This window comes from Canariomyces notabilis (genome assembly GCF_033297395.1).
Source record: "Canariomyces notabilis strain CBS 508.74 unplaced genomic scaffold N656scaffold_3, whole genome shotgun sequence".
NCBI classification, from domain to species: Eukaryota; Fungi; Ascomycota; class Sordariomycetes; order Sordariales; family Chaetomiaceae; genus Canariomyces; species Canariomyces notabilis.
Window position 1 is genome coordinate 557,679 of NW_027041825.1, and position 23,888 is coordinate 581,566.

At 54.8% G+C, this 23,888-nt stretch overlaps 5 protein-coding genes across 5 annotated transcripts; 1 reads left to right on the plus strand and 4 right to left on the minus strand.

Moving 5' to 3' along the window:
- The first annotated feature begins 811 nt into the window (after window positions 1-811).
- N656DRAFT_775541 (putative excision repair protein rhp3) lies at window positions 812-4,550 on the plus strand. The gene is made up of 10 exons (XM_064814457.1): window positions 812-1,139; window positions 1,201-1,241; window positions 1,306-1,315; window positions 1,380-1,399; window positions 1,463-1,594; window positions 1,649-1,902; window positions 1,953-2,069; window positions 2,126-2,456; window positions 2,517-2,614; window positions 2,670-4,550. Exons 1-10 carry the CDS (start codon window positions 1,123-1,125, stop codon window positions 4,062-4,064), a joined length of 2,415 nt encoding a protein of 804 aa, XP_064673187.1. The 5' UTR covers window positions 812-1,122; the 3' UTR covers window positions 4,065-4,550.
- Window positions 4,551-4,797: 247 nt separating this feature from the next.
- N656DRAFT_746834 (uncharacterized protein) lies at window positions 4,798-8,225 on the minus strand (the record flags this gene model as incomplete). The annotated part of the gene is made up of 2 exons (XM_064812931.1): window positions 5,194-8,225; window positions 4,798-5,085 (listed from the first exon to the last, which is right to left on the minus strand). Exons 1-2 carry the CDS (start codon window positions 7,918-7,920, stop codon window positions 4,798-4,800), a joined length of 3,015 nt encoding a protein of 1,004 aa, XP_064673188.1. The 5' UTR covers window positions 7,921-8,225.
- Window positions 8,226-8,698: 473 nt separating this feature from the next.
- Window positions 8,699-11,052, minus strand: N656DRAFT_775542 (uncharacterized protein). Its single transcript, XM_064814458.1, has 2 exons — window positions 9,945-11,052; window positions 8,699-9,890 (listed from the first exon to the last, which is right to left on the minus strand). Exons 1-2 carry the CDS (start codon window positions 10,989-10,991, stop codon window positions 9,045-9,047), a joined length of 1,893 nt encoding a protein of 630 aa, XP_064673189.1. The 5' UTR covers window positions 10,992-11,052; the 3' UTR covers window positions 8,699-9,044.
- Window positions 11,053-11,677: 625 nt separating this feature from the next.
- On the minus strand, window positions 11,678-14,243 carry N656DRAFT_702343 (uncharacterized protein; the record flags this gene model as incomplete). Its single annotated transcript, XM_064811013.1, has 2 exons — window positions 11,678-13,857; window positions 13,913-14,243. 2 exons carry the CDS (start codon window positions 14,241-14,243, stop codon window positions 11,678-11,680), a joined length of 2,511 nt encoding a protein of 836 aa, XP_064673190.1.
- Window positions 14,244-20,105: 5,862 nt separating this feature from the next.
- N656DRAFT_775547 (uncharacterized protein) lies at window positions 20,106-20,411 on the minus strand. The gene has a single exon (XM_064814459.1). The coding sequence runs from the start codon at window positions 20,403-20,405 to the stop codon at window positions 20,247-20,249; it is 159 nt and encodes a 52-aa protein (XP_064673191.1). The 5' UTR covers window positions 20,406-20,411; the 3' UTR covers window positions 20,106-20,246.
- Window positions 20,412-23,888: the final 3,477 nt, after the last annotated feature.

The following is a 23,888-nucleotide window of genomic DNA, read 5'->3' on the forward strand; positions in this document are numbered from 1 at the left end:
CCCGTCGACATCAGTCCGACTCCCCCACGACAAACGGGGCACGGTGGGCAAGAAGGTCGGGCCTTCGCCGGCAGCCGGGCGTCCCGTCCTTTCATCGGACGCGGCGCTGCCCCCGGGCAAACAAGAACGGCCGGCCGGCCGGCCAAGAGCGCAGGCGGCGGGGCGGGACAACCTGGAACCAGGAGGCCGCGAAATTGGGACCAAGTTACCCCAGAGCGGGAGAACATTATAGAAGCGTTCCATGGCAGAAGCGAGACAGCTGCACTGCTTTTCACCAATGTCAGTGTTGCATCGAACCATTCAGCCGTGGGAAGCATACCACAGACTATACCGGTACGCTAACTACGCCGAGAAGTTGGGAAATGGGGATTGGTTGACAGGGACGCGGCCATGATTGGAATATGCCCGCCTCACCAACCGCGTGCTGTAGCGCGTACTGCATATCTCATTCCATTTGCAGCTGTCGCGGGCGGAATGCGAGACACTGTGAAGTTAAGTAGAATTGTTTCAATTAAACAAGGTTCAGTTCAGTTTGCTGGCTGTTCTCGCATGAAGGGGCATTTCCCGTCTTCCGCGTCCCATGGTTCCTGTGCCCGAGAGCAACGGTTGAGCCATTTGTCAAGGGTATTTCGCATGAGCATTCCGCCAGAAGCAAAGGTAAGATATCCCATGGATTGGGATCCGGCCAAGGTGTACGGGGTACAGCGGCAATTGCCCCGATTTGTTCTCGCGCTTGCCAAAAGCGACACCTTTCGGTGTGCACGCACACCTAAGCACTGACGTCGGCCAGGCAGCAAGCCACGTGACCCGCTTTCTGGAATCTCGAACATTTGACAATGACACTGTCTGCGGTGATTGCACCAGGCGACAAAACGGTACGGAGTAGAAGAACGTTTATCCAGGCTGGGTATGATGGTGATAGGCGACTATCGTGTACGAGAATCGCAACAACCGTGTCGCTGATTCAGGTTCAAGTTCCGACCTTTTCACGGCAGCTGCAATCGCAACCACCGGGCCCAGCAGAGAACAAGCTCCGAAGGAAACACCTGGCAGCAGATTGAGCTTCGCCATTGAAATTTCTTTTCGTACCTAGTTTGTTCACGAAATAGTCACATCGTCAAAATGGAGTTCAATATTGAGTAAGCTGGCCATTCCACAATCCAACCTGCACCGAGTAGTTGCTAAACAAGATGGAATTAGCGATCTTCCTGTTCTCTTCCCATATCCTCGTATCTATCCAGGCACGTCGTCTACCAATGTTGGGTCATGTCCTCAGCTCTGCCAATCTTACTAACGCGTCATTAGAGCAATATGCGTGTGTCAAACCAGCCATGCCCCTGTTGCAGCGTCTTTTACGGTTGCTGACTGCTACTCCTCAGCTACATGGTGGACCTGAAGAGTGAGCCTCCGAACGGACCAGAGACAGTTGCTCTTGTCCTTATCCATTGCTAATCTGCTTTAGAGACCCTCGATGCCGGCGGGAACTGCGTGCTGGAGATGCCCTCGGGCACAGGGAAAACCGTCACGCTGTTATCCCTGATCGTGGCCTATCAGCAGTTCTACCCAACACACCGAAAGCTCATTTACTGCTCCCGTATGTCATTTATCCTGGCCTAACCGGGCCTTGCATGGCTGATCGTCTGTTCAGGGACAATGTCCGAGATCGAAAAGGCTCTGGTTGAACTGAGGGCTCTCATGAAGTTTCGCGCAGAACGGCTCGGATACGAAGAGGAATTTAGAGGCCTCGGGCTGACTAGCCGAAAGAATCTGTGCCTGCATCCGTCTGTAAAGCGTGAAAAGAGTGGGACGATCGTCGACGCACGCTGCCGCAGTCTAACGGCTGGCTTCATCAAGGAAAAGAAGGAGAAGGGTGAAGATGTGGAAGTCTGCGTCTACCACGACGTGCGTGTTCCACTTCTGGTCTCGACTCATGCGCTAATATGGCTTTGTAGAACCTCGACCTTCTTGAACCTCACAATCTGATCCCTAATGGCGTCTGGACTTTCGACGGCATTTTGCGATATGGCGAACAACACAAGCAGTGCCCATATTTCACCGCCCGTCGGATGGTGTGTATCTTTCCCACATCCCAATTCTGGGAAGTCGTCACTGACCTCTCGCACAGATGCAATATTGCAACGTCATTATCTACTCGTACCACTATCTTCTGGATCCCAAGATCGCGGAGCGTGTCTCCAAGGATCTGCCTAAGGACAGCATCGTTGTATTTGACGAAGCTCACAATATTGACAATGTCTGCATTGAAGCCCTGAGCACGGATATCACAGAGGATTCATTGAGAAGGGCCACAAGGGGAGCCCAAAACCTCGAGAACAGAATCAACGAGATGCGCGATTCGGACCAACAAAAGCTACAGGACGAGTACGAGAAGCTCGTTGAGGGTCTCAGGGGCGCCGACGAGGGCCGCCAGGAAGATGCATTTATGGCAAACCCTAGTGAGCACTGGCCATGGTCCGCTATGTTCGGACTCACTGTTGCTGACTCTTTGACCCAAGCTCTTCCGGATGACCTACTAAAGGAAGCTGTCCCAGGCAACATCAGGAGAGCAGAACACTTTGTCACGTTCCTCAGGAGGTTCATCGAGTATCTCAAGGTAGCTTTTGCCGATACCCGCTGTTCTCTCGGCTCGTATGCTGACTGCTTCCTAGACAAGGATGAAAGTGCGGCAGGTGATATCCGAAACTCCACCTTCGTTCCTAGCCCACCTCAAGGAATACACTTTCATCGAGAAGAAGCCCCTAAGATTCTGTGCCGAGCGGTTAACGTCGTTGGTGAGGACCCTTGAGCTTACCAATATTGAGGATTACCAGCCGCTACAAGAGGTCGCCACCTTTGCAACCCTTGTAGCCACATACGAGAAGGGATTTCTTTTGATTCTTGAGCCATACGAGTCGGACACGGCCGAGGTGCCGAACCCAGTTTTGCACTTTACCTGCTTAGATGCCGCCATTGCTATCAAGCCTGTCTTTGACCGGTTCAGCTCTGTCGTCATCACGTCTGGAACCATCTCACCGCTGGAGATGTACCCAAAAATGCTTGACTTCACAACGGTCATCCAGGAGTCGTATAGCATGACGCTGGCAAGGAGGTCCTTCTTGCCGATGATTGTAACGCGGGGAAGCGACCAGGCTTCGATATCTACAAGCTTCCAGGTCCGCAACGAGCCTAGCGTGGTCAGGAATTACGGCAACCTCTTGACAGAGTTCGCCAAGATTACCCCGGACGGAATGGTAGTGTTCTTCCCCTCGTACCTCTACATGGAGTCCATCATCAGCATGTGGCAAGGCATGGGCATCCTCGACGAGGTGTGGAAATACAAGCTTATCCTTGTCGAGACGCCCGATGCGCAAGAAACGTCTCTCGCACTCGAGACATACCGAACAGCATGCTGTAATGGACGCGGTGCCGTTCTGCTCTGCGTCGCGCGCGGCAAGGTATCAGAGGGCATCGACTTTGACCACCAGTATGGGCGCACCGTGCTCTGCATCGGCGTGCCTTTCCAGTACACAGAGTCGCGCATCCTCAAGGCGCGCCTCGAATTTCTGCGCGAGAAGTACCGTATCCGTGAGAACGATTTCCTCTCGTTCGACGCTATGCGCCACGCCGCCCAGTGCCTAGGCCGCGTTCTTCGCGGCAAAGATGACTACGGCTTGATGGTGCTCGCGGACCGGCGCTTCCAGAAGAAGCGTGCCCAGTTGCCAAAGTGGATTAATCAGGCCCTGCTCGACGTTGACTCCAATCTTAGCACCGACATGGCCGTTAGCAGCGCCCGCCGCTTCCTCAGGAGCATGGCCCAACCGTTTCGGGCTAAGGACCAGGAGGGCATCAGCACCTGGAGCATAGAGGACCTGAGGCAACACCAGGAGAAGATGGATGAAGAGAAGATTAAGGAACTTACAGAACTCCAGGCGGAACGCGATAGGGAGCAGCTAAACATGCAGGCGGTTGCCAAGACTGCGGCTCTCGTTAGACAGGACCAGGAAAGCGACTACGAGATGGATGAGGATGATGAGGCTGAGTTGATGGCGTTGGACGGCAACTGAGCACTTGCACTCATTATAGCGAACTTCTGTCCACAGGCGTTGGCCCTCTCAATTCTAGATGCTCGGACAAGAGCACAGGCTGTGTTTCGCAAAATCAGATTCAATGTTCCGAGACGAAAATGTTTGATCGCTTCCATCAGGTAATTGGTAGAGCGTAGGCACTGAGGTCTGGTTCTTCCGGGAGAAGGGGGGGGGGGTTTATACTGGTGCGAAGCAGTGAGGCCGGGGGTTGGACTTTCCTCCGTTTGTGGGCATTCAGTCGGAAGACAGCAAGAGCAAGGGAAAAGCAGCGTACCGATCAGCGTGCCATGCGCAGGCTGATTCCCCGACCCGGCCAAAAGAGTCGTCTGTCTTCGTGGACACTGCTGTCCTATCTCTTGATCGTCCCAAAGTTACCTTCAAGTTCTCCAACCACCTAATGTAATGCAGTACAGTGTGTTGCGCATGCTCAAACCCGGTAGCAGGTGCTGTTCCCAAGGGTATCTCTAACAGTGTAACCCCCATAGCCATATTCTTGAGAAGCCAACGCCGTAGACATAACAAAACAGAGAGCGCAAATAGCGCGAAAAGTTCGGTCCTCACGAGACAAACCCGCGCGCAATGGCGCGGGATAAACAAGACACCAGTCAATGCAATGCAATGCTTATGTCTTCGACGCAAACCCTAATCCAACCCGGACTAGAGAATCGTCCAAGGGGCCTTTGCATTATTAGAAGGAAATATGTCTGTACCCTCACCTGCCGCCGACGTGACCCGCAAACCGGCCCTTGACCTTGACCGCCCTCATCGAGGCAAGCGCGTGCTGTCTGCCGGGCATGCGGCCCACCTCAACACACAGAAAGCGAATCAGATCCATGTTTGTCCAGTAGCTCGTGTGCGCGCTCAGCATGTTGAGGTACTGGATCTCCAGCGGGCCGCCGCCCGACCGGAGGTAATAGTCAATCTGACCGTTGTCGTTTAGCAAAAACGCCTTCTTCTCGGCCAGCTCCTCACGAGTAAAATCGTGCACCTCGAGCTCGAGCTGCGAAGGCAGCCGCATGACGGGCGGCTTCTTGGCCGCGTCGGGATCTCCCGTGAGAGATGAACCGGGGTGCGCCGGCGCGGGCCTGACGCCGGCCATTCCCCGCACCGCATCGCCGACGGACTTGAAAAAGGAGGTGCTGATGCTGGGGACGTAGGCCGTCTTGAGGCTTGCCGCGTAGACCGGGTCAATGGTCCCGTTGAGTAGATATGCGATGGGGTCTTCCTTGGCAAGGATATTGTAGATATTGTCGACAGCGAGGCAGCCAAACATGCCCACCTCCCCGACCACGTCCTTGGCCACCGTGTCGGCCGGATCCGCGCCGGGCTTGTGGCGCCCGCGACGCGGGATTAGAGTGCCCCGCTCAAGAAGGAGGAAGAAACCTGCTGGACTGCCGAGGAGGAACAGGTTGATCGTGTTGAACTCGAAGAAGCGAGTGTCGGGGAGTGGTCGGGAGAGGTCCAGACGCTCAACCTGAGTGGGCTGCTTGGATAGGACTTCAATTGCCATGGCGCTGCCGAGAGAGTGCCCAATCAGGTGTACTCGTCCTTTCTCGGCGAAGCCTGGATTGTTCCGGCACCAGAGCCTGTACACGCGGTTCGCCTCGCCAACGAGAGCGGCTATCATTTTGGGCTTGTGGTGAGACATGTAAAAGGGGATATCGAACATGACGTCCGAGATCATACTCCTTACTGCGGGAATGGTGTTGGGCTCGATATCCTTCAATGTGAAGCCCTCGGGCGCATAGGCTGCCTTATCCTCTTCGCTTGTCGGGCCGCCGTCTTCGAAACTTAGGAGGTGGCGCCAGTTGACGGGTAAGACCATGATCCCATTCTGGTCAGGTCTAAGAACGGCCTTAATGACAGGATTCTCAAGCTCGATGTTGATAGCTCTACGAAAAGAATTAATAGCGTGCGTGAAGTGGAAGCTCTCGACGCGCTCGGCGAATTTTTGGCCAATGCCGTGGACGACCAGTATCAGGTCGGTGACTTGCCCGCGGTCTTTCTCGAGCCTGCAGCCAGGGCAATCACCTCGCTCAGCATTTTCACGCATTCCCGTCGGTGGCATAACGGTTCCAAGGCTTTTGGCTCGCTCAGCCGCCCGCTTCTCGTGGACCCGCTCCCATGCGGCTCGGTCAAACCCACGCACGACAGGTAGCCCGACAGTCAAGCCCTTCATAATCTTGGAAACGGGCTTTCTTCCATAGTATGCAGAGGGTTTCTGGCTCGGCTTTAGCAAAAATGCGGCTGAGCCATCTTTGTAGATGACATGATAATTCGAATAGCTTCTGGATTCAGGAGGAGGGAGCGCGGTGTCTTCTTCGGAGTGGACAGGTTCAAGCGTCCCTTCGGCGGCTGCTTCTCCATGGAAACACCTTGCAGCGCAGAATGGATCCGCAGATATAGGAGGCTCTGGGGCCAAGTCGTCTTTGTGCTTGGACCGCTTGTCTGTGCTAGCACCCTCCGGCCAAAGCCGATGTGACACTTTCTCTTCACCAAGCGGCCCGACGTCGAGGGCGGACCTGAGCTCGTCACGCCACGTTTCTGTCCAGGGTCGGAGTTCTCGATAACCCGCCTCCAACTGGTTCGCAACCAAGGGCTCTACAGGCACCATGGTATCCCTATAGAACCACGTAGCTCTCAGCACCGTAGCAATGTCATTCACCGGCGACCAGTAGATTGGCTTCATCTGAAGCACAGGCAGCGAGACCATATGCAACCTCGAGATACCCACAGGCACCTCAACCGAGTCCTCCAGCCGGTCAACGGCAGCTCGCGCAGATGCCCGACTGTCAGCTCTAGCCCTTGCTTTCAACCCAGCCCTCGGTCCTTTGTCGTCTGGGGTAGCGACCCCAGACGATCTATTTGACCTGGGCGAGGGCTCGACCCTCACGAAAGGCTTTCCGGATATCCCATCATCCAGGATTGGTGGTCTCGCTGCCATGGAACCCCCCACGGGTAGACTCGAGGCCAAACCCATGGCACCCCCGTCACCAGCAGAAGCCGCAGACGATTTGGAGCCCAAACTCACCGCAACTTGCATCGGGCCTGTCCCCGCAGACGAAGGCAACTGCGACGGTAGGGCCATCCCACCCGCGGATCCAGGACGCGCGGCCGCGGCAGTATTCCCCTCGGCTTCGAGTCTCAGCCTGGCTAACTGCGCCATGACCCCCTCCAGCACACGGTCCTGATCCAACCCCTGCTGCCTTCTCCTGGTAACGGCACAAAACGCCCTCCTCAGCTCAGCAGAGGCATCCATCGGCAGCTCGGGACAACAAACCGGCACCTCGACCGCCCCATCACCGCCAACCCCATCAAACCGCACAACACCGGGCTCCTCCCTCCCGCCATCCAGACCCCGCCCACCCCGGGTGGTAGCACCCACCTGCTCCCCCTCACGGTCATGTTTCTCCCAATGCTTCTTAGCGAGCAGTGCGACGATAGCGGCAAGCCTCTCGGCGTTTTCGCGCGACAGCGTGGGGCTGGGACTGCGATTATTGTTGCGGGCGGTGGCGCGGGCGTGGTTGCGCCTGTCACGGTCCGAGGCCAGGCCGAGCCAGGCCTTTTCCAGCGCGTTGTTGTCGGCCGCCGAGAATGGCCGGAGCGGCAGCTTGGAGGAGGGCCTGGGGTGGTCGCCTCCCCCTCCGCCGGCGCCGGCAATGGTTGCTGCCGAGAACGGGTCGTCAATGGGCATCGCCGACGCATAAAAGAATTGCGCGCGGATCGGCGGGATTCCTTCTAGCCCCTCTACCGGCGCGGGTGCGGACACCGGGGCCAGCCGGCAGGCGGGCGTTTGGAACGTGTGCTGAGCTTCTGCCGCGGATAGGGAGGACATGGTGCCGGTTTATTGGATGGTTGAGGTCTTTGGAGGTGGAGGAGAGGGATCAAGATGGGGCCAGAGGCGTGTAGTATGTCGGAAGAGGGAGAGGTCGTGGTTTGCCTATTATTGACCGACTGTTGACGAGAGAGATGGTTGGCTGGGATCCAAGATTCGGACACATGGAACGCCGTTTGTTTGCTTTAGAGGTTGGTTTACGGCGCGGCATAGGGACTGTCTGGGACGGTGAGATCCATCTGATGACACCAAGAAAGGGGGCGAACTATGTAAGACAGATTGGGAGGTTTGAAAGGGAACAAGCTGTCTTAATTAAAGTAAAGATACATGTGAGCTTCGCCGCCTTTTTGGGCTGATGACGTGGTTCGCTGACCCTGGCAGCAGATGCCCGCCTGCCGCTGCAGGCACTGCCAGGCAGTCAACTGCCAGCGGCCAGCCCTGTTTCTTGCCTCTTGTCCTGCGATTTCATTGGCTGATACGGGTTTTAACGTTGAGTGACGCGCTAGACCGTCTCAATCGATAGCGCCGAATAGCGCATTCAACTTACCGTCAACATGGTGGGACACGCAGTAAAGGGCAAAGGAGTCAAGGACACCAGGACATCCAGGTATTGTCGTCCACATATGGAATGGCACACATTTGTTGTTCCAAAGCTGGAAGCGAGTTGAAACAGCCATCGGACCATCGAATTGCAGAATATGAGGCGGATTGTGCCTTGCGCGTCGCTACGCTGCCTTTCGTACTGAAGTTCAAGCAACGATGTTAAACCATAATCTTTGTCATGATAGTAATGCTGCATTTTTATTGTGTCTCACCGGAGTATCCGACCACCTCCCTCAAAATTGTGACTGGCATCGACGAACATGCCAGTTCCAGACTTTTGCACCTTAGGAAAGGGCTCCTGCGCAAACAAAACTATAGCGAGCCAGTCCAGGAATAGACAATGAAGCAAACCGAACGGGTATCTGCAACGGTGCAAAGGATGAACGCCTGCCTTGGCAACCTGACCTTCATGTCACCCGCCATAATGCAATTCGATCGCCATCCCATCTCTCAAGACCAGAAATCCCCAAGAAATGCCCTCTATTCCGTTCGATCCCATCCCAAATCAACCCTTATTTCTATCAAGATGGCTTCTTTAACGACTTCAGCAGCGGCGCGATCCGTGACCTTTTGCTAAGCCCTACGCGATATTGCACTTTAAGTTGTAGCTTCTGGTTGGGATCCTGTTTCGGCGCCTTCTCTTTGCCCTTGTCTTTAGTGTCTGAAGCCATCTTGGCCATCTTGACTGTCTCGACGTCGGGAGTAGCCGCTGCTGGCCCGTTCTCCTTACCGTCGCCGTCGCCACCCTCGCTCTTGACATTATGGGGTTGTGAACCTGACTGCGAGTTGTGGGGTAGTTCGGATAATGCCCGTGCCTCTGCTAAAGGCTCTGGTTCTGGCTGAGTAGGTACCGATGGCGCTTGATTAGATGTCTCGGCCTTGCGCGGGCGACCGCGCCTTCGCTTCTCTGATGGCTCTGGTTGCTCAATAGCAGGTTCGGGGATGTTTCCCCCCAGCGAACTCGGATCGCCAATCTCAGGGGTAGAATCCCTGGGTTTGATATCCTTCTTTTTGCGGCCCCTTTTCTTTTGCGTCGGGGGAGGTGGAGGTGCTGAGTCAAGATTGGGCGGCTCAACCACCGGTGTATATGCCTGATCGTTTGACTCAATGTCTTGCTTCTCAACAGTAGCATGCCCGGCCTCTTTTCCATGGAGTAGCGAGTCATCAGTCCCCCCGATGCCCTCCAACGGATCCTTTTCCTGCAAGTCATCTGCTGATTGGGTAATCTTCCTTTTCTTGGACTTGCGTGCAGAGACGGGCGGGTCACATTCGGAGAAGCCTGCCGAAGACGCAACCTTCGCCCGACTCCTCTTGGTCCTGGTGGCCTTGAGGGCGGACATATCTGTCAACACATCTGGCGAAGATTGCTGTCACATGAATTAGCAGGCGTCGCCGATAAGAATGCGGGGAGCTGAGCGAACCTGAATGTTAGCCTCTTGAACCGAGAGTGCCGTGGCGGCAACATCATCACCAAACATATCTGTCGAAGCCAGCCTAGACGAAACGACACGGCTAGGAGTCGGATAAGCAATTGTCGTAGCGCCGCTGGATTTGTGTATCTCTCCCACCACGAACTGCTGGGTGGGCAATGACTGCTCAACAGTATCTGGCTGAGCGTCAGATGACTGACTGACCATCCGATACTCCTGCTTCTGGCTCGCCGTGAGGGCACTTTGAGCGATATATAGCGATGTGTTGGCACCGAGCATGTTTGAGTCAAGACTAGCGTCATCATCCCTTCCTCGTCTTCTCAGTGTCCGTCTGCTGGAGCCTTCGGCCTCGCCCGTGGGCACCAGCAACACGGGACTAGCGGAGCTGGGGGGTGTGCCACGTTTTGCCTTTTTTCTGGCTCGCGGCGTCGCATCTGGGAAGGAATATGGATCCTCGGTAGACGGCATGTCAGATGTTGCTACCGGTTGGGGACTGGACTGCTGCCCCCCGCTCTTCCGCTTCCCGTATGTCCTCGTATTTCTTTGCGACGCGGCTGAGCTTGGCAAGTTCCACACATCGCTGGCCCCGCTGGCAGCTTCTTTTCGTGGCGTCACCATGTCCGTCAGATCGATCAGCTCCGGCTGTTGGACTTCTCTGGACCTCTTCGACCTCCGAGTTGGCGGCACCGGATCCGTGACAGGGGTGAGCGACGAAATGTCACTCGGCCGTGGCTTCTGTCCAGGTGGTGGAGCTGAGGACACGTCAGTCCATGCAGAGCCAGAGGCTCCGAGGCGAGTTGTGTCGTGAACTAGATCCTGTCCATCGGCAGCGGCTTGCTGCTGGTCGTAAATTTGCTGAAAAAAGGACAGATCCGTTGAGTCGCCACTGACATTGTGCGACGCGTTGAGCGTGTTTTGGGCTTCATCGCGGGGTATTTCGTGGTTTGCACCTGCCTCTGCAGGTTCTTCAATAGGGTTATCACCAAAGTCGCTGCCATCGTCCTCTGAGTCCAGTATTTCCCGCCGAGGGGCCATCATCAAGGTATCCTCATCGACTGATTGTGTACGTGCGATGGCAGTTGTTGGCACTGGTTTGTGGACGGAGTCGCGATATCGGCAGCTGCCAGTAATTGATTGACGCGGTGTCACGAGTTGCCAAGACATTTGGGGCCACCATTTCTTGGCACCTCCTGTGAGTGACGACAAAAACAAATCGACATCTTGATTGTCTACAGTAACCAACGTTCTTCCAGGGAATAACAATAGCGGGTGGAATAGTATAAGGGTTGATGATCAGCACTTGTACCGTAAGAGGAAGAAATAGGAGAATTCATCCAGAGTAGAGTGATGGTTGTATCTGTGAAACACAAGAGTGAAAAAAGACACTGACCAAGGAATTGGGTAAAAACTCGCGGTGGGAGCCTGGGAGGTATATAGGTTAGTTTATGTGAGCAGGTCTTCAACAGGAACCACTACACTTTCAATGGCGTTGTGGTGTAGCGGTTCCAGCGCAGGGTTGAGAAAATATCTGGACGGCCTCTGGTCGACGGGTGTTACAGTCCCAGACTGCTGTCTAGGCTCATACCCTCTTTTTGGCCTTCAGGTTCGATTCTTAGATTAGCCGTACCTTTTTGGTTCCTTCTTGTACAGTACATATCCAGTATCGGAACCTGACTGTGAAATCAGAGCACAATCTTCTCTCCCAGCAAGCGTACCCTCCGGTTTTATTCAATCTCCTCTATCCTCGGCCCTAGCCTAGAATCACTAGGTGGAGCAGCTGATCTCTCCGGATTCACCTCCAACCCGGCCAGCTTCTTCAGGCCCCCACCACCAACACCAGCCAATATTCCCTGGCCGCCGGAGTCGTCTTCCTCAGGCAGCAGCCTCACGAGCTGCCAATTCTCCAGACTCTCCACTACATCCTTCGCATGCTGCACCACCAGTCCATCCTCATCCGTCGCCGCCACGTATCTCAGCGTCCTCATCACGTCCTCCTGCGCCCCCTTGCCGAATCCGATCCCCAGCTTCCGCCCGCTCTTCCTCGCCACGTCCAGCGCCCTCACAAAGCTCATAACAAACACCACCGCGGCCCGCCTCAGGATCCCCTTCTCGGGCTCTCTCTCCAACTGCAGCACAGCCATGCAAAGATCCACCCCGGCCGTGACGAGCGACTGGCCCAGCCCAGCAATGTTGCTCTCGAGGGCGGCGCCGAGGACGGACAGCGCTGAGGCGCGGATCCTGATGTCCTCGCTGGCACGCTTGCTCTCCCAGCCCTCGACGATACGCTCGAGCAGCTCATTCCTTGCCTTTTCCTCAGGGGAGACGGGGTCGCTGAAATCGGGCACCTTGCCGCCCCAGACCTCGTCGGCCTCACGGTTCTTGCGCTCCTGTGCCCTGGCCTCCCTGGCCTGTCTCGCCTCCGTCTTGGGCCGCCGCCCCCGCCGGCCCGCCACCGCCAGCAACGCGTTGCCGACCTGGGTGGCGACTGCGTCCGTAAATGTCTCTCCAAGCCGTTCAATCACCTGCAACAGGGCCTCCCCGAACCGCAGGCGCGCGTCGACCGAGTGCGTTTCTTTCGCGTCGACAAAGTGGTCGACTAGTTCGTTGGTCACCGCGCGCGGGTGCTTGTTGCAAAGCAGCGTGTACAGCTTGATGACGCGCAGGTAGATGTACTCATCGCTGTCGGCGATCTGGGATGAGAGGAGCACCAAGATGCCGGGGATGTCAAGGATGGGGCTCTGCGAGGTAATCAGGGTTCCTATGAGGTTGAGGCCTTCGGACCGGACGGGGGGAGGGGAGTCGGGTTGGGAGATGTAAGAGATGGCGAGGTTGTACGTTTTGCGGTCTTCGATTTGGCGGTCGGTGGGTGCGCTTGTGGCGTCCGATGGTGCGTCGACCTCATCGCGGTATCGCAAAAGGAGGCGTAGATTGTTTGCTGTTTGGGAGAGGTTGTTGTCGGTTCCCCCCTTGCCTAACTTGTCTAGGGATGACTCGATAACGGTGAGGACTTCCGGGGGAACTCTTGCCTTCTGGAAGCCTGGGGTTGTGATAATCATGTTTAGAAGACTCAGCGCGACACCAGGAACCTCGTCATCCTCCTCGGGGTTGTCTCCTGCGTGAGCCAGGATCTGGCTGACTAGATCAAGGATGCGCTTCGGTTGGGTGGCGAGCTTTTCTGGGAACTTCTCCATCATTGCCTGGAGGGTCTTGATCTCAACTAACTGGGCTAGAGGGTCCTCTGTGTCTTCCTGAAGCTTGACAAAAATGTCCCTCCTCTTGAGATTCTGAGATGACTTTAGCCACCTTTTAAGGAGCTCCAGGAACGAAGTGGAAATATCGGCGTCGGAAAGCGTCGATGTGATGAGATCTAATAACTTGGAGATCTTTCCATCGACATCATCCAACCTGATCTGAGGAGCTGTTTGGCTAACATTCCCCATAGACTGCCTCACATCCACAATCTCGATGTGACCCTGTCCCGTTGTCTTGTAGATCCACTCAGGACTACCCTTGTCATAGCCGCCAATGTAGCTCAGATTTTTGACGAAGAACAACACGATGTCAGCAGATGACGCTAATTTGAGATAGATTTTCAAAAGTTCCAGCGCCGGGGTACAGATATTCTCTTGGGTAGACGGCTGGGCATCGTGCCATGATGAAAGAGCCCAGAGTGGGAGGAGCACGGGAGAGAGCAGCCGCTTGCACAGCCCTGGGTTTGGGTGAGAGGCAGTTAATGACCGCAGTCGACGAAGTGCTATAGCCAACTCGTCGTTACGGACGACCACCTTGTCGCTCGTCAGGTCGATTACACCGTCCAACTTTGCATCTACTTCATCCAGAAAGCCAGGGAAAGGCTTGATGCGGGTCAGCAGCGGCTCTGCTAAGAATTTCCACCCAGCGGTACCTTGATGAGGTGTTAATAATGCTGAGCAACTAGGTATAGAGTAGGGATACCGCACCAGGAGCTCCCGACGCCTTCCGACCCAAGACGCCAAATCCGATGACATACGAGGCGGCTTTCATTAGTTCCAATCCTTCACCTCCATCAAGCAGAGTGAAAAGCTGCGGTGAGATTGCTGAGTACCATGTCTCGGGTTCCACTGAAGCCGGTGGCACGGAGAGCAGGTTGCTGGCAATATTGAGGGATTCGTGAGTAATGTTTGCCCCCCTCTTCTGTGGCACTGCTGCCTCAGATACCTTGACGGTGCTGGAGGGGTGGACGGCGAAGACAAACTCAAGCGTTGCCCGCACGCCGTCTGGGCGGAGAGGGACAAGCGTCAGCGTTTCCATCAGCCTGGGACGTAGCCATGGCTGAACGTGGCCCGGTCTGACCAAGATGTTGAGCGCTGTCAAGAGACTAAGCGTTTTCGTCCTGCGGTACGTGTCAGACCGAGATGGCACGCGGCGGGCCGAACAGCTTGGCTTGCCTCTGGATCAGATCGTCAAACTCCGCCTTTGCCTGCACCCTTGAAGTTTCAGATGTTTCGGGATTAAACGCTTTGCCACCAAGGTCGAAAATGGATTCAATCAACCTTTGGCGGCTGTTCTTCTCGTGGGCTCCTTGCTCCATGACACTGATGCCTTGTTCTAGATAGGATACATATGTTGTAGGTCTCGTTCCCTAGCCAGGTCCAGGCAAAGAGAAGTGTGTGAGACTTGCGGGGATGGCTTCTAAATATCAAAACTTGATGTTCGCATTTTCGAGGACACCGTATCGACTTATGGGGTGCATAAATGGAGCACAAACCCCGGCCTATGACACGAACAGCAGGCTAAACTTCATTTTCCTATGTGGCCGATGTCCAGAGCGAAGAACATGCTTCAAGGGCACCGAAATGAACTAGAAAAAGGATGAAGTTTCGACTCGAGGTCTCCGACTCCCGTCTCAAAGTGGTAAATTATGGGGCGCAGATCAGGGGATTCCACTTGGGTGCACGGATCAATCAATCACGGTCGAGTGGGTCGACGCGGTCTTACGTATAAGCTTCCTCACGCGTTGCTTCCCTGTTCCCTCTGAGGCTTACTTTCCTTCCCAGACTCTCCAGCTACCCGAGCTTGCCTCAACATGTCCGATCGGAATCGTTTAGGACCGATACATATCGAACCCGGGAAACCCGCCTGAGATGCATCTTCTGTCAATAGATAATCGAGATACACAGCCCCAAACCGCAACCCTCGATGTTGACGCGCCTTCCCAGCCAACTTCTTTCGCTCGCCAGAGCACATAGCACGCACGACGCCTCCCCTACAGTTCTCCGATTCCAATTTTCCGATAGGAATGTCGTCTAGACCGCCTCACTGGAACTGGAATTGCACAGTACGTCGCAGCTTCGATCCCGTATCGGGAAACATTCAAGCTTGCCGCGGTTGGGATCACTGTCAATTTTCTTGTCTCGTGGGCAAGCCAGTCCCGCGGGGTGAATTGGTCTCGGAACTTAACCCTAAGACACCCTTTGGTTTCAAGTCTTGCGCTTATAGTCATTCGGACTGCTTTTTATGCCTTGGTCGTCGATCGAGAGGCTTGTGCCGCTGGTAAAGCGGTACAGGTTGATCGAGCGACGCATGGGGCGGACTAGCGGAACGAGCTCCAGACACCGTCATGGTGGGCGACCGTCCTTTCCTATGAGTCCACACGGTGAGCGCCTCTGGCCTGAGGCCACTCGTCAGGATTGAGGCACTGGAACCGGCACTCTGGTCAAGAGGGATCGCTCTGGCGATGTCGGCTTGACGACTGGGTTGAGTGGACACTCTCTGGCAGCCTGTCTGCTTGCATGCTCACCTCGCTGTTCCGCGGCCTCCACGCCCTGAGCAGCTCTGGAGTACGAGGGAGAGCGCAATCCTGGCTCCGCACGATCGTCCGGCCCGTTTCGCTTCTGTGCCTGCAGCTCGTCTCGCAGGAATCACGTCAGTGAGCGGGTGCTGCCGGGCTGCGCACGGAAATGTTCCAGGATGATAGCCAGCACGCCATGTTGAAATGCTCTCGGTACCCTCATAACTCCCTCATTCTCGCACTGCATGCGTGTCGAGCCACCCACGACTTCGCCGACTCCCAGGGCCGCGTTGGGGCTACATGTCCGCGCGTCACGGAAACGTGAAATCCGACCAGGCGCATTAACTCGTCCTCGTAGGCTCTGTCCTACGTTCGACGGGACGCCAAAACCCCGTGTCTGATGCTCTCTGGCACAGACACACCCTCCCTCCACTGTGCCTGAATAAGGCGCTAGTCGGAGATGACAGCGCGTTTTTTGAGGATGTTTTTGTACGTGCGGAAACGCCCTCCCTGCCCCGTTATCTTTTGGATACGAGCATGGGAGAGGAAACAAAAACAAGTCCCAGTTGGCAGTGCGGACACACGGAAAGACTTGGCTGGGAATCACGCTAGCACTTGAAGGTTGCAGTCGTGGCTGCCGATTTTGACGGGCCTTACATCGGCGACGGCGTGGCTTTCACTGAAGGGTTTGGCATCGTGGAAGCCCTTGACAGCTTGTGGGGGTCGCAGGGGTTGGAATCCGACTGGCTGTCTGTTCAGCATTGCTTCAAACTGAGTGCTTCTGACAAAGGCGGCGGGTCGAGAGGACCAGGACTGGGACCCATCTCGAGTTGGAGTCAAAGCTTCGTGCTTGTCTGGTACTGGAACTCCCTCTCCCCAGTTTGTCCGGATTCCGTTGCCCTCGGGGAGAGCTCTGCTGTTCGAGGCCGTCGAGTTGGATGAGGACGGGTCCCTCGGGGGATGGTCCTGGTTGTTCTCGCTCCAGGAATGGCGTGAGGACAACCCCTCTCTTTTCGGAGGATAAGTATCCCTGTGTTTTCATCCTGCTGCCGCGTCCGGGCTAACTCATGGAAAGAGAACGAATGATCTAGGCACCTCGTGCTCGCCGCTAGACTCAACTACTACTTACTGGTACCGGCTGCATGTTGGTATCGGTGCAAACCCGCCTGCCGTGTGTTGCGACTTGGAGTGCGATAAGCGATCCAAGGCATAGTTCCCTGGTGCCGGACCATCGCACCAACTTCAAGGCCATGACCAATCCAGGGAAGTTGAATTGTGGCCGCCGTGATGAGGACTCAAGGAGCGATAGTGACAGATCCTTGGCAGCATCGCAGTGCTGCTTTTCGTTTTTGCGGGACGCAAACTGCGTCTCTGCTTGGTAAACATCCCGCTTCCGTCGGAGGTCAACAAAACCCCGCAAATACGAATACGCTACGCACTGACAACAGAGCCACCGAGTGCGCTTTACGCAATCCAATGTTAACCGACTGGTCTCCTGCAGTCCAGCTCCGGGTTGTCCCGCACAGTGCATGAGGAGTTCGAGGGTGGCCAGGTGGAGGATATCCACCCTATCGGGTGGTGGGGGGGGCTGTTCAGATGCTTTGTCGTCTCTTGAACCCCCACCCGATCCTCCGGCCGAGTGCGCTCACTATCGACAAACCACGTGTGTGGTCCTCGCTAAGACGTTAGCGGAAAGCGCCAAGACGAACCACCGGGGAACCTAGCTGCTCCACTGCGGAAGGAAGCGCCGCCAGCACTCTTGGCAAGAAACGGTTTTGCCTGGCCAATTTCACAATCCACGTTTTTCAGACGCCCTGTTTGGAGCGCCAGATGTTTTGATGATTCTTTTCTCTTTTTCCGACCGTATCCGAACATCTAACAAATCATGGAAGTTGGTTCTTCTTCTTTTTCTTTCCAATTCCGTGCGATCCTGCCTAGAGCCCGGATGGAACCCTAATCATGTCATCTTCCGAACCTATGCCGTTTGCAGGCTTGTCATAGCATCAGCACTCCAGAACGGTCCGTGCACCGGATAAGGCCATTGTTCTTATGCTGTTGGATCATGGTCGCAATTGGATGGAGAGCCAGTGGTCTGAACGCAAGGTGATTGGTATGCCATGCGCAAAGCACGCGCTGACACACATACAGGTAACTACCTAACTGAGTGCAGTATAGGGATTAGGGAACGCGTCTGTTGACAGTTCCTGTTTTGGGACTGGATTGATTTGAATGCAGCTGGGGCATAAATGCCCAGCGCACAGTGGTCCAGGCTGTTCCACGATCCACGCTACGAACTGAGCCCGGCCGACCTCGGTTACGTCCAAGATCAAGGACGCCAATGTGAATGCAAACTACATCGTAACGTTATTATGTGCCCTGATGGAAGATTGAGTATGTAGGTTGGCGGGTTTATCGGAAATAAATGGCGTGCGCATCTCAGCGAGGCATTGAGGTGCGGGAAACCTGTTGGCTTAACGTTATGCTAGGATCGGCCGAACCAACCTGAGGCAGTCAATGGGAACTTGGCCGATGGATTTACCCTACTTGTTGTGTTCTCAGCCTGCCCCTCGCCCCCTATCATCGCCATTCTGAGCAAGCAAGTCAGTGGCCTACAGAGAATGTCAGATCATAACTCTATTTCTTGGTGCCGTGGGTAGGTATGTACATACGATCTTCGGTACTTGCTCACCCCGGCCTTTCTCCGACTGGCTCATCGTCTCTTGTACGCTATGCCATGAATCAGGGGATGGGGGCAATGGGAGGGCTGGAGGTGGTCTATAATACAGTTAACTAAGGGTTGTCTCAGGCAGGCACCTTAAAAGAGCTATAGTACCCTACAAGGTACTGTACAGGACCTCCTCGAGATTATCTTCCCGATGTTGCTGTAACTCGCAGCAGGCGGCCTCCGGAAGCGACTTGGCAAACAACCTCCGATGCGTGCGCGCTGTAAATCAACGACCTACATTAGCAGACCTGAGCGGCACAGTTCAAGTTGGTGTGTTTACTGTGTTACGCCGCAGGATATCCAACATCTGCCTTCAGACAGACAGATTACACCAGTTCATATATATCCCGCTCTCGCGCCCGGATCCCCTTCCCTGTCCTACGGGGCCGCGTAGCGTAGCCGAATCTTCTTGGACTAATCGGAAACTTGTGAACGCGACCTTGAGGATGGGACTGGAAGAGGGGCTGACTGACTGATGCCTGGGTAATCAGGTTTGGCCGCCGAGGAAGCAGTGGAACGAAGTCGTGAAACCAACATGTCGTTATTTGATTCGTAGCCTCTTAACAGACCCAATTGACAGCTGAGCTTCTATTCATCGATGGATATGCCGAGAGGGGTCTACGACTCGGAGGTGAAGACGTGAGTTCCGTGCTCCTTGTTTGAAGACATGGCGAGACGAGCCCTGCCTTCGAGTGTGCAAACCCTCGCAAGGTGCTGGCAATCGGCCTAGATATCGAGTTCTGTTGGGGTCCAGGGCCAGCACAATCGAGTGCAGATAGTAGTGTTCCTCTTTACAAAACGACCAAAACTGTATCCCGGAAAACATTGGAACCTGGACTGCCAAAATCAGCTGCTGGGACAGCAAGAATACTAGTATTAGGTGCATTGATAGGATAGCCCAGTTGAGAGTGAGAGCAATCTGATCGGCCAAAGAGTGTCAGTCCCCCCTTGGCTTCTGCAAAGGCAGGGCAAAGAGCCAGCATAGGTAGCTACATATGTCGCAGCCCCCCACGCGTGTTGCCATACAGCCAGCGCCAAACTGGCCCCCCATTACGTCCGCCAGAATCGCAGAATACCACCCCCAAGAGAGTCTACCACATGCAGAATGTTTTGATATCAATCTGACCTTCCCACCGTAAGGTTTATGTGTGCTCCTGCCACACTGTGCACCTGTCCTGTAGAATCTGCTCGGATAATCGTGGTGTTCGAAAGGAGGAGGTTGTCTTGGCCAAGAACCAAGAATTGTCGAAAGCGAAAACATATACTGTCGTCAAATATCCCAGAAGCAAGCAGTCGGACAGGATAGAAGCAGCGCTGCGTTTCACGAGTGGTAGCTTAACGTCATAGTAATGAATTGGGCGTATCCCCGCCGATCTCTCAGGGGGCAGTTCCTATTAAGTGGCATGTGCAAGCAGGAACGTCACGCCAGACATCCCGGATGCCGCCATGCCGCATCAAGATTGGGGCGTGTCGCTCATAGGTAGTTAAGGTATGGCGCCGAGGGTCACCGCGGGGATAGCCTGAGGCTGCTCCATGACCTTGTGCCGGAGGGTCCAATAAGCCCTACCGAAGCCGCCGCCGGTGGTGGCCTCATCCGCGGGGACAATCTCCATGACCGTGTACTGGAGAGTTCCGTGGAAGGCCTGGGGCACGCAGATCTCATTCATCAGGTGTTGCTGGGGATGAGGATGCCAAGGGTTTGTTGTCCCCGCCGCTGCCGCCGAGGAGGAGGCCACAGGGAATAATTCGGCCGCTTCACGGCCCAGGGCCTATGGAAGAGAGGGTCAGTGTTTTGACACTAGATATGTGGGGGTAAAAGGGGAAACAAGGTGGGGAGATGGACGTGACTTACAAGACACATTTGACATGCGTGGCCGTTGGCGTACACCCAGTTGTCGCAGTTGTACGTCCAGAAATACTTGCAGCGGTACTTGTAAAAACCACCGCTACCTGACATGGCGAAGGAATAAGGGTTGGTAGAATATCGAACTGTGATCGTTCAGGGGTTGCTGAGGTGTGGATGAGTATCCTTTCAGATGTAAAATGTGGACTGCCCGCTGACAGTCAAGCGATTTGAAAAAGGAAGTTGTTGAAGAGACCTTTTGATACTGCTGGGCAGAACAAAGGTCGATTCGTATCCAACCTCCAAGGGGTAATGAATCCACGTGTGTGTGGGCGCGTGTAAGTCGAGGAAAAAGAACAGCAGAAAAGAAAGTGGCGAGATATGTTTTATACATCACATGGGGTTGCCCTTCAAAGCATGGCATCATTCCAACTGCAGGGTGGTGCTCCGGCACCGATAAGGCCAAGCTCATAGACACATGCCGGGTGGCTGTCAAAGCCAAACCGGGTATGACAGGGGGTGGTATTGTTGCCAGGGTACGATTTGATGTGGCCTGCCATTTTTCCCAATCGAGTCTCAAACCCGCAATGTCAAGGGATTCGGGGTGCATGTGTCTTCATCAGGGGGAGGCCAACCGGCATTGCCATGGAGTGATCTGTCGAGCACCGGGCAGCCTGCACAGTACGCCAATCATGGCGCACTTACAGTACTTCCTTCGTACCGAATATGCTTCTCTGGATAGAACTCAACCCAAGCAAGGAGGACATTTGGATTGCGACTTTGATATCATCTACATGGTTCCCAATCCTGCAGCGCGGGTGTGGCAGTCTCGGAGTACGGCAGTGGTGGGTCGATGGGCTGGTGATGCCAAGAGCCGTTCCCGCGTTCTCGAAGCAATCGTGGAGGGCCAACAACGTCAGCAACTTTCCCAATGGAAACAACTGTTGCGGGCTGTATGTACTGTACAGGTCAGAAGGTCGAGACGAGATGTGGGACAATGAGCGTCTGTGTTGGTCGCCAGAGACGAGACGACTAGACCAGTGCTGCAAAAGCGATATCTGACAACGCCGCAAGGGCACATCGTCCGAATTGTTCAATGGCCTCGGCGTAGCGATATGCACGATATGCACCCTCTATGGAGTCGTCGGCGAGGCTAGGTCCGGATGGGCGACGAATTGGGTCTCTCGGCGTGTTTTCCAATGCACCACGCTGCAGAAACCAGCTCGACGCCAGCCGGCACAGTTCCCGTGCGTTGCACGACACTGGACCAAGACGGCCCATCCAAACAAATGTCGTCCCTCGATCCTCGTCGCTGCGCATCAGACGGCCCGCGTAAGCTGCCGTTGGCAGCCAACGATCGTGCAGTCCAAGCCATCCCGTCTTCAGGTTCCCCTTCCAACTGACGTTAGCCCGCGTGAGTTTGAAGCTTCAGCAAAATTGACAAAGACTCAATTCTCTGTGCATATTGCAGTAGTAAGGTAGTGCCAGTAGACCGGACGTCGGCCTCGCCTTCAGGGTTCTCTCATCCGGCGTGGCTTTCAGATCCTGGTGAGACTGGACCCTTGGAAGGAGCGGCTTCATTGCTTCAATGGGCCTAGCAAGCCCGCTCAGCCCGGCAAGTAGCAACGGCCAGACGGGTGTGCGCCAGCGTTGGTGGAACTTTAGGGGTGGAGGTTCAATTGTGGGTTACGGTAGGAATCCGGTAGTAACACTGTACCGTACCCCACCGTACGGAGGTCGGGGCCAAAAGTGTTTCCACCAACTCGTTAAGCCAGCGCACGAGTCATACAGTGCTCCGTCCTTCATCTGCTTCAGCCCGCTTACAGTGCCTCTAGACAGTGATGGGAGTGTTGCAGCACTGCTCGGGTACTTGAATGGGCCTAGCGTCCAGCGGAACTTAGCGAAAGAGCCTGGGCTAGAAAATACTGTGCGAGATAGCTAGCATTTACGTCGCCTATACAGTATGGCCCGTGCATTAACAAAGTGGTGGAAAGACTTCTGGCCCCGACCTCTCACCGTTACATTCCGAGTCATTCATTTCATGCACCCACACTTCACATGTCCAAGGTCGAGTTGATGAACCTCACCCTACGTTGCCGCTTCCTGGTTGTTCCTGTGGAAGGTATCTACAAGTTTGAATTCGCATATTCTACGAGGACGGCTCTAGTTGACGATATTCAAATATCGTTGACTCGCATTTCAACCTTTCCCTCACCTCATTGACCACTTTGGGCCGAGATGCAGCGGACTCAGCATGCATCAAAAAGCTTCGCGATATTCGCGCTGCACTCCGTCAATTGTTGTTTGCTGGCTACAAAGTCCAACTAGGAACCCTTCCTTCAATTATGTTCCTGCAGGTCGATGCCCCTCTACGCCGGGAGGTCAAGAACGAATTGACTTCGGCCTCGTCGGCTCCTTCGAAAACAATAGCTCGTTTGGATTCGCAAGACTGTTTACTCCGTAGAGTTACAACGCTTACTTGATCCTAGCTCATATCTCGATCTCGGCCGTCCGCTCCCTCCATCGGGCCTGGCCATCTCCTTCCAACATCACAATGCTCGACATTCAGACATTACCGTCAACGGGTCCATACTGGCATTTGGCAAGGCCTCAGGGAAGCCTACGACGTCAATTGGCTCCCAAGTTGCATACGATTTCTGGACAAGATTGCAGGCTCTGCATATCGTGTTACACGGCACTGGGACACAGGCGCATACACCACCCTGCATCTTCTAGGTGTCCTAATTACCGTCCTACGTATACTTGGCCCCTTATTGTCGATCGATCGAGGATGTGTTGCATTGCTCAACTTAATCGCTGCAGTAAAGGCTGACCCTGATGCCGCTCCGGAGTCGGGTCCGTCGCGGCCTCATTGGGCTCTGTCGTGACACGAAGTCGCAAACTTCTGGCTGTTAAAATCTGCTCATATACTGGGCTTTCAGATCAAGACTCATGAGCGACTGGCGAGATGACTGTAGGCTTGGACTTGATTTATTAGCTGTCTATTAGGATGCAACTGGGCAATTCCGCCCTCTTATTCCAACCAGAGCGAGCTACGGCATTGGCCAAGAATGGGATAGTCACTAATTACAGTCAGTGCCTCTCGTACTGTACCACGACAAGCAATTCGTCGCTTCAAGCATGCAGGATCATATCACGAGTTTCTTGCCCGGTCTTATACTGCGAGACAACAACCAATGGCGCAGGAGAGATGGAGAAGAAACACCAGTCACAGCTGGATTCAAGATGACAATGGCTCCATTCATCACAGCCACATGAAGCCTAGGTTGCGGTTGTTGCGGTTGTTGCGGTTGTTGCGGCTATCTCATTCTCTCAACACAATATCTCTCGCTGCCAGAGCCTCACTTTGAGATGCTACAGTATTTGACATGTCAGATTCCGGCTCTGACCGTCCAACCATTCACGGATGCCCACAGCGTATTGTACTTAGTGGCGCGGCGGGCAAGAAACAAAACACTGCCTACAGTACTAGTTGTGCGTCGGTGATAACGCGGCCGGCCGAGAACAGCAATTTTCCCCGGTACCTGACCGATGAGTGATACAGAAGCGGCGGTCCCTTCCCTCACGGGTCGCGGC

What these genes read in the sequence shown, in the direction of transcription:
- N656DRAFT_775541 (XM_064814457.1), top strand. An exon ending in AAAGCTCATTTACTGCTCCC is followed by an intron (nt 1,595 to 1,648) that starts GTATGTCATTTA and finishes TCGTCTGTTCAG; the next exon opens with GGACAATGTCCGAGATCGAA. An exon ending in TGCATTTATGGCAAACCCTA is followed by an intron (nt 2,457 to 2,516) that starts GTGAGCACTGGC and finishes CTTTGACCCAAG; the next exon opens with CTCTTCCGGATGACCTACTA.
- N656DRAFT_775547 (XM_064814459.1), bottom strand. Translation starts at nt 20,405, where the DNA reads ATGTCAGGTAGCGGTGGTTTTTACAAGTACCGCTGCAAGTATTTCTGG.
- N656DRAFT_775542 (XM_064814458.1), bottom strand. Translation starts at nt 10,991, where the DNA reads ATGATGGCCCCTCGGCGGGAAATACTGGACTCAGAGGACGATGGCAGC. An exon ending in TTCAAGAGGCTAACATTCAG is followed by an intron (nt 9,891 to 9,944) that starts GTTCGCTCAGCT and finishes TTCATGTGACAG; the next exon opens with CAATCTTCGCCAGATGTGTT.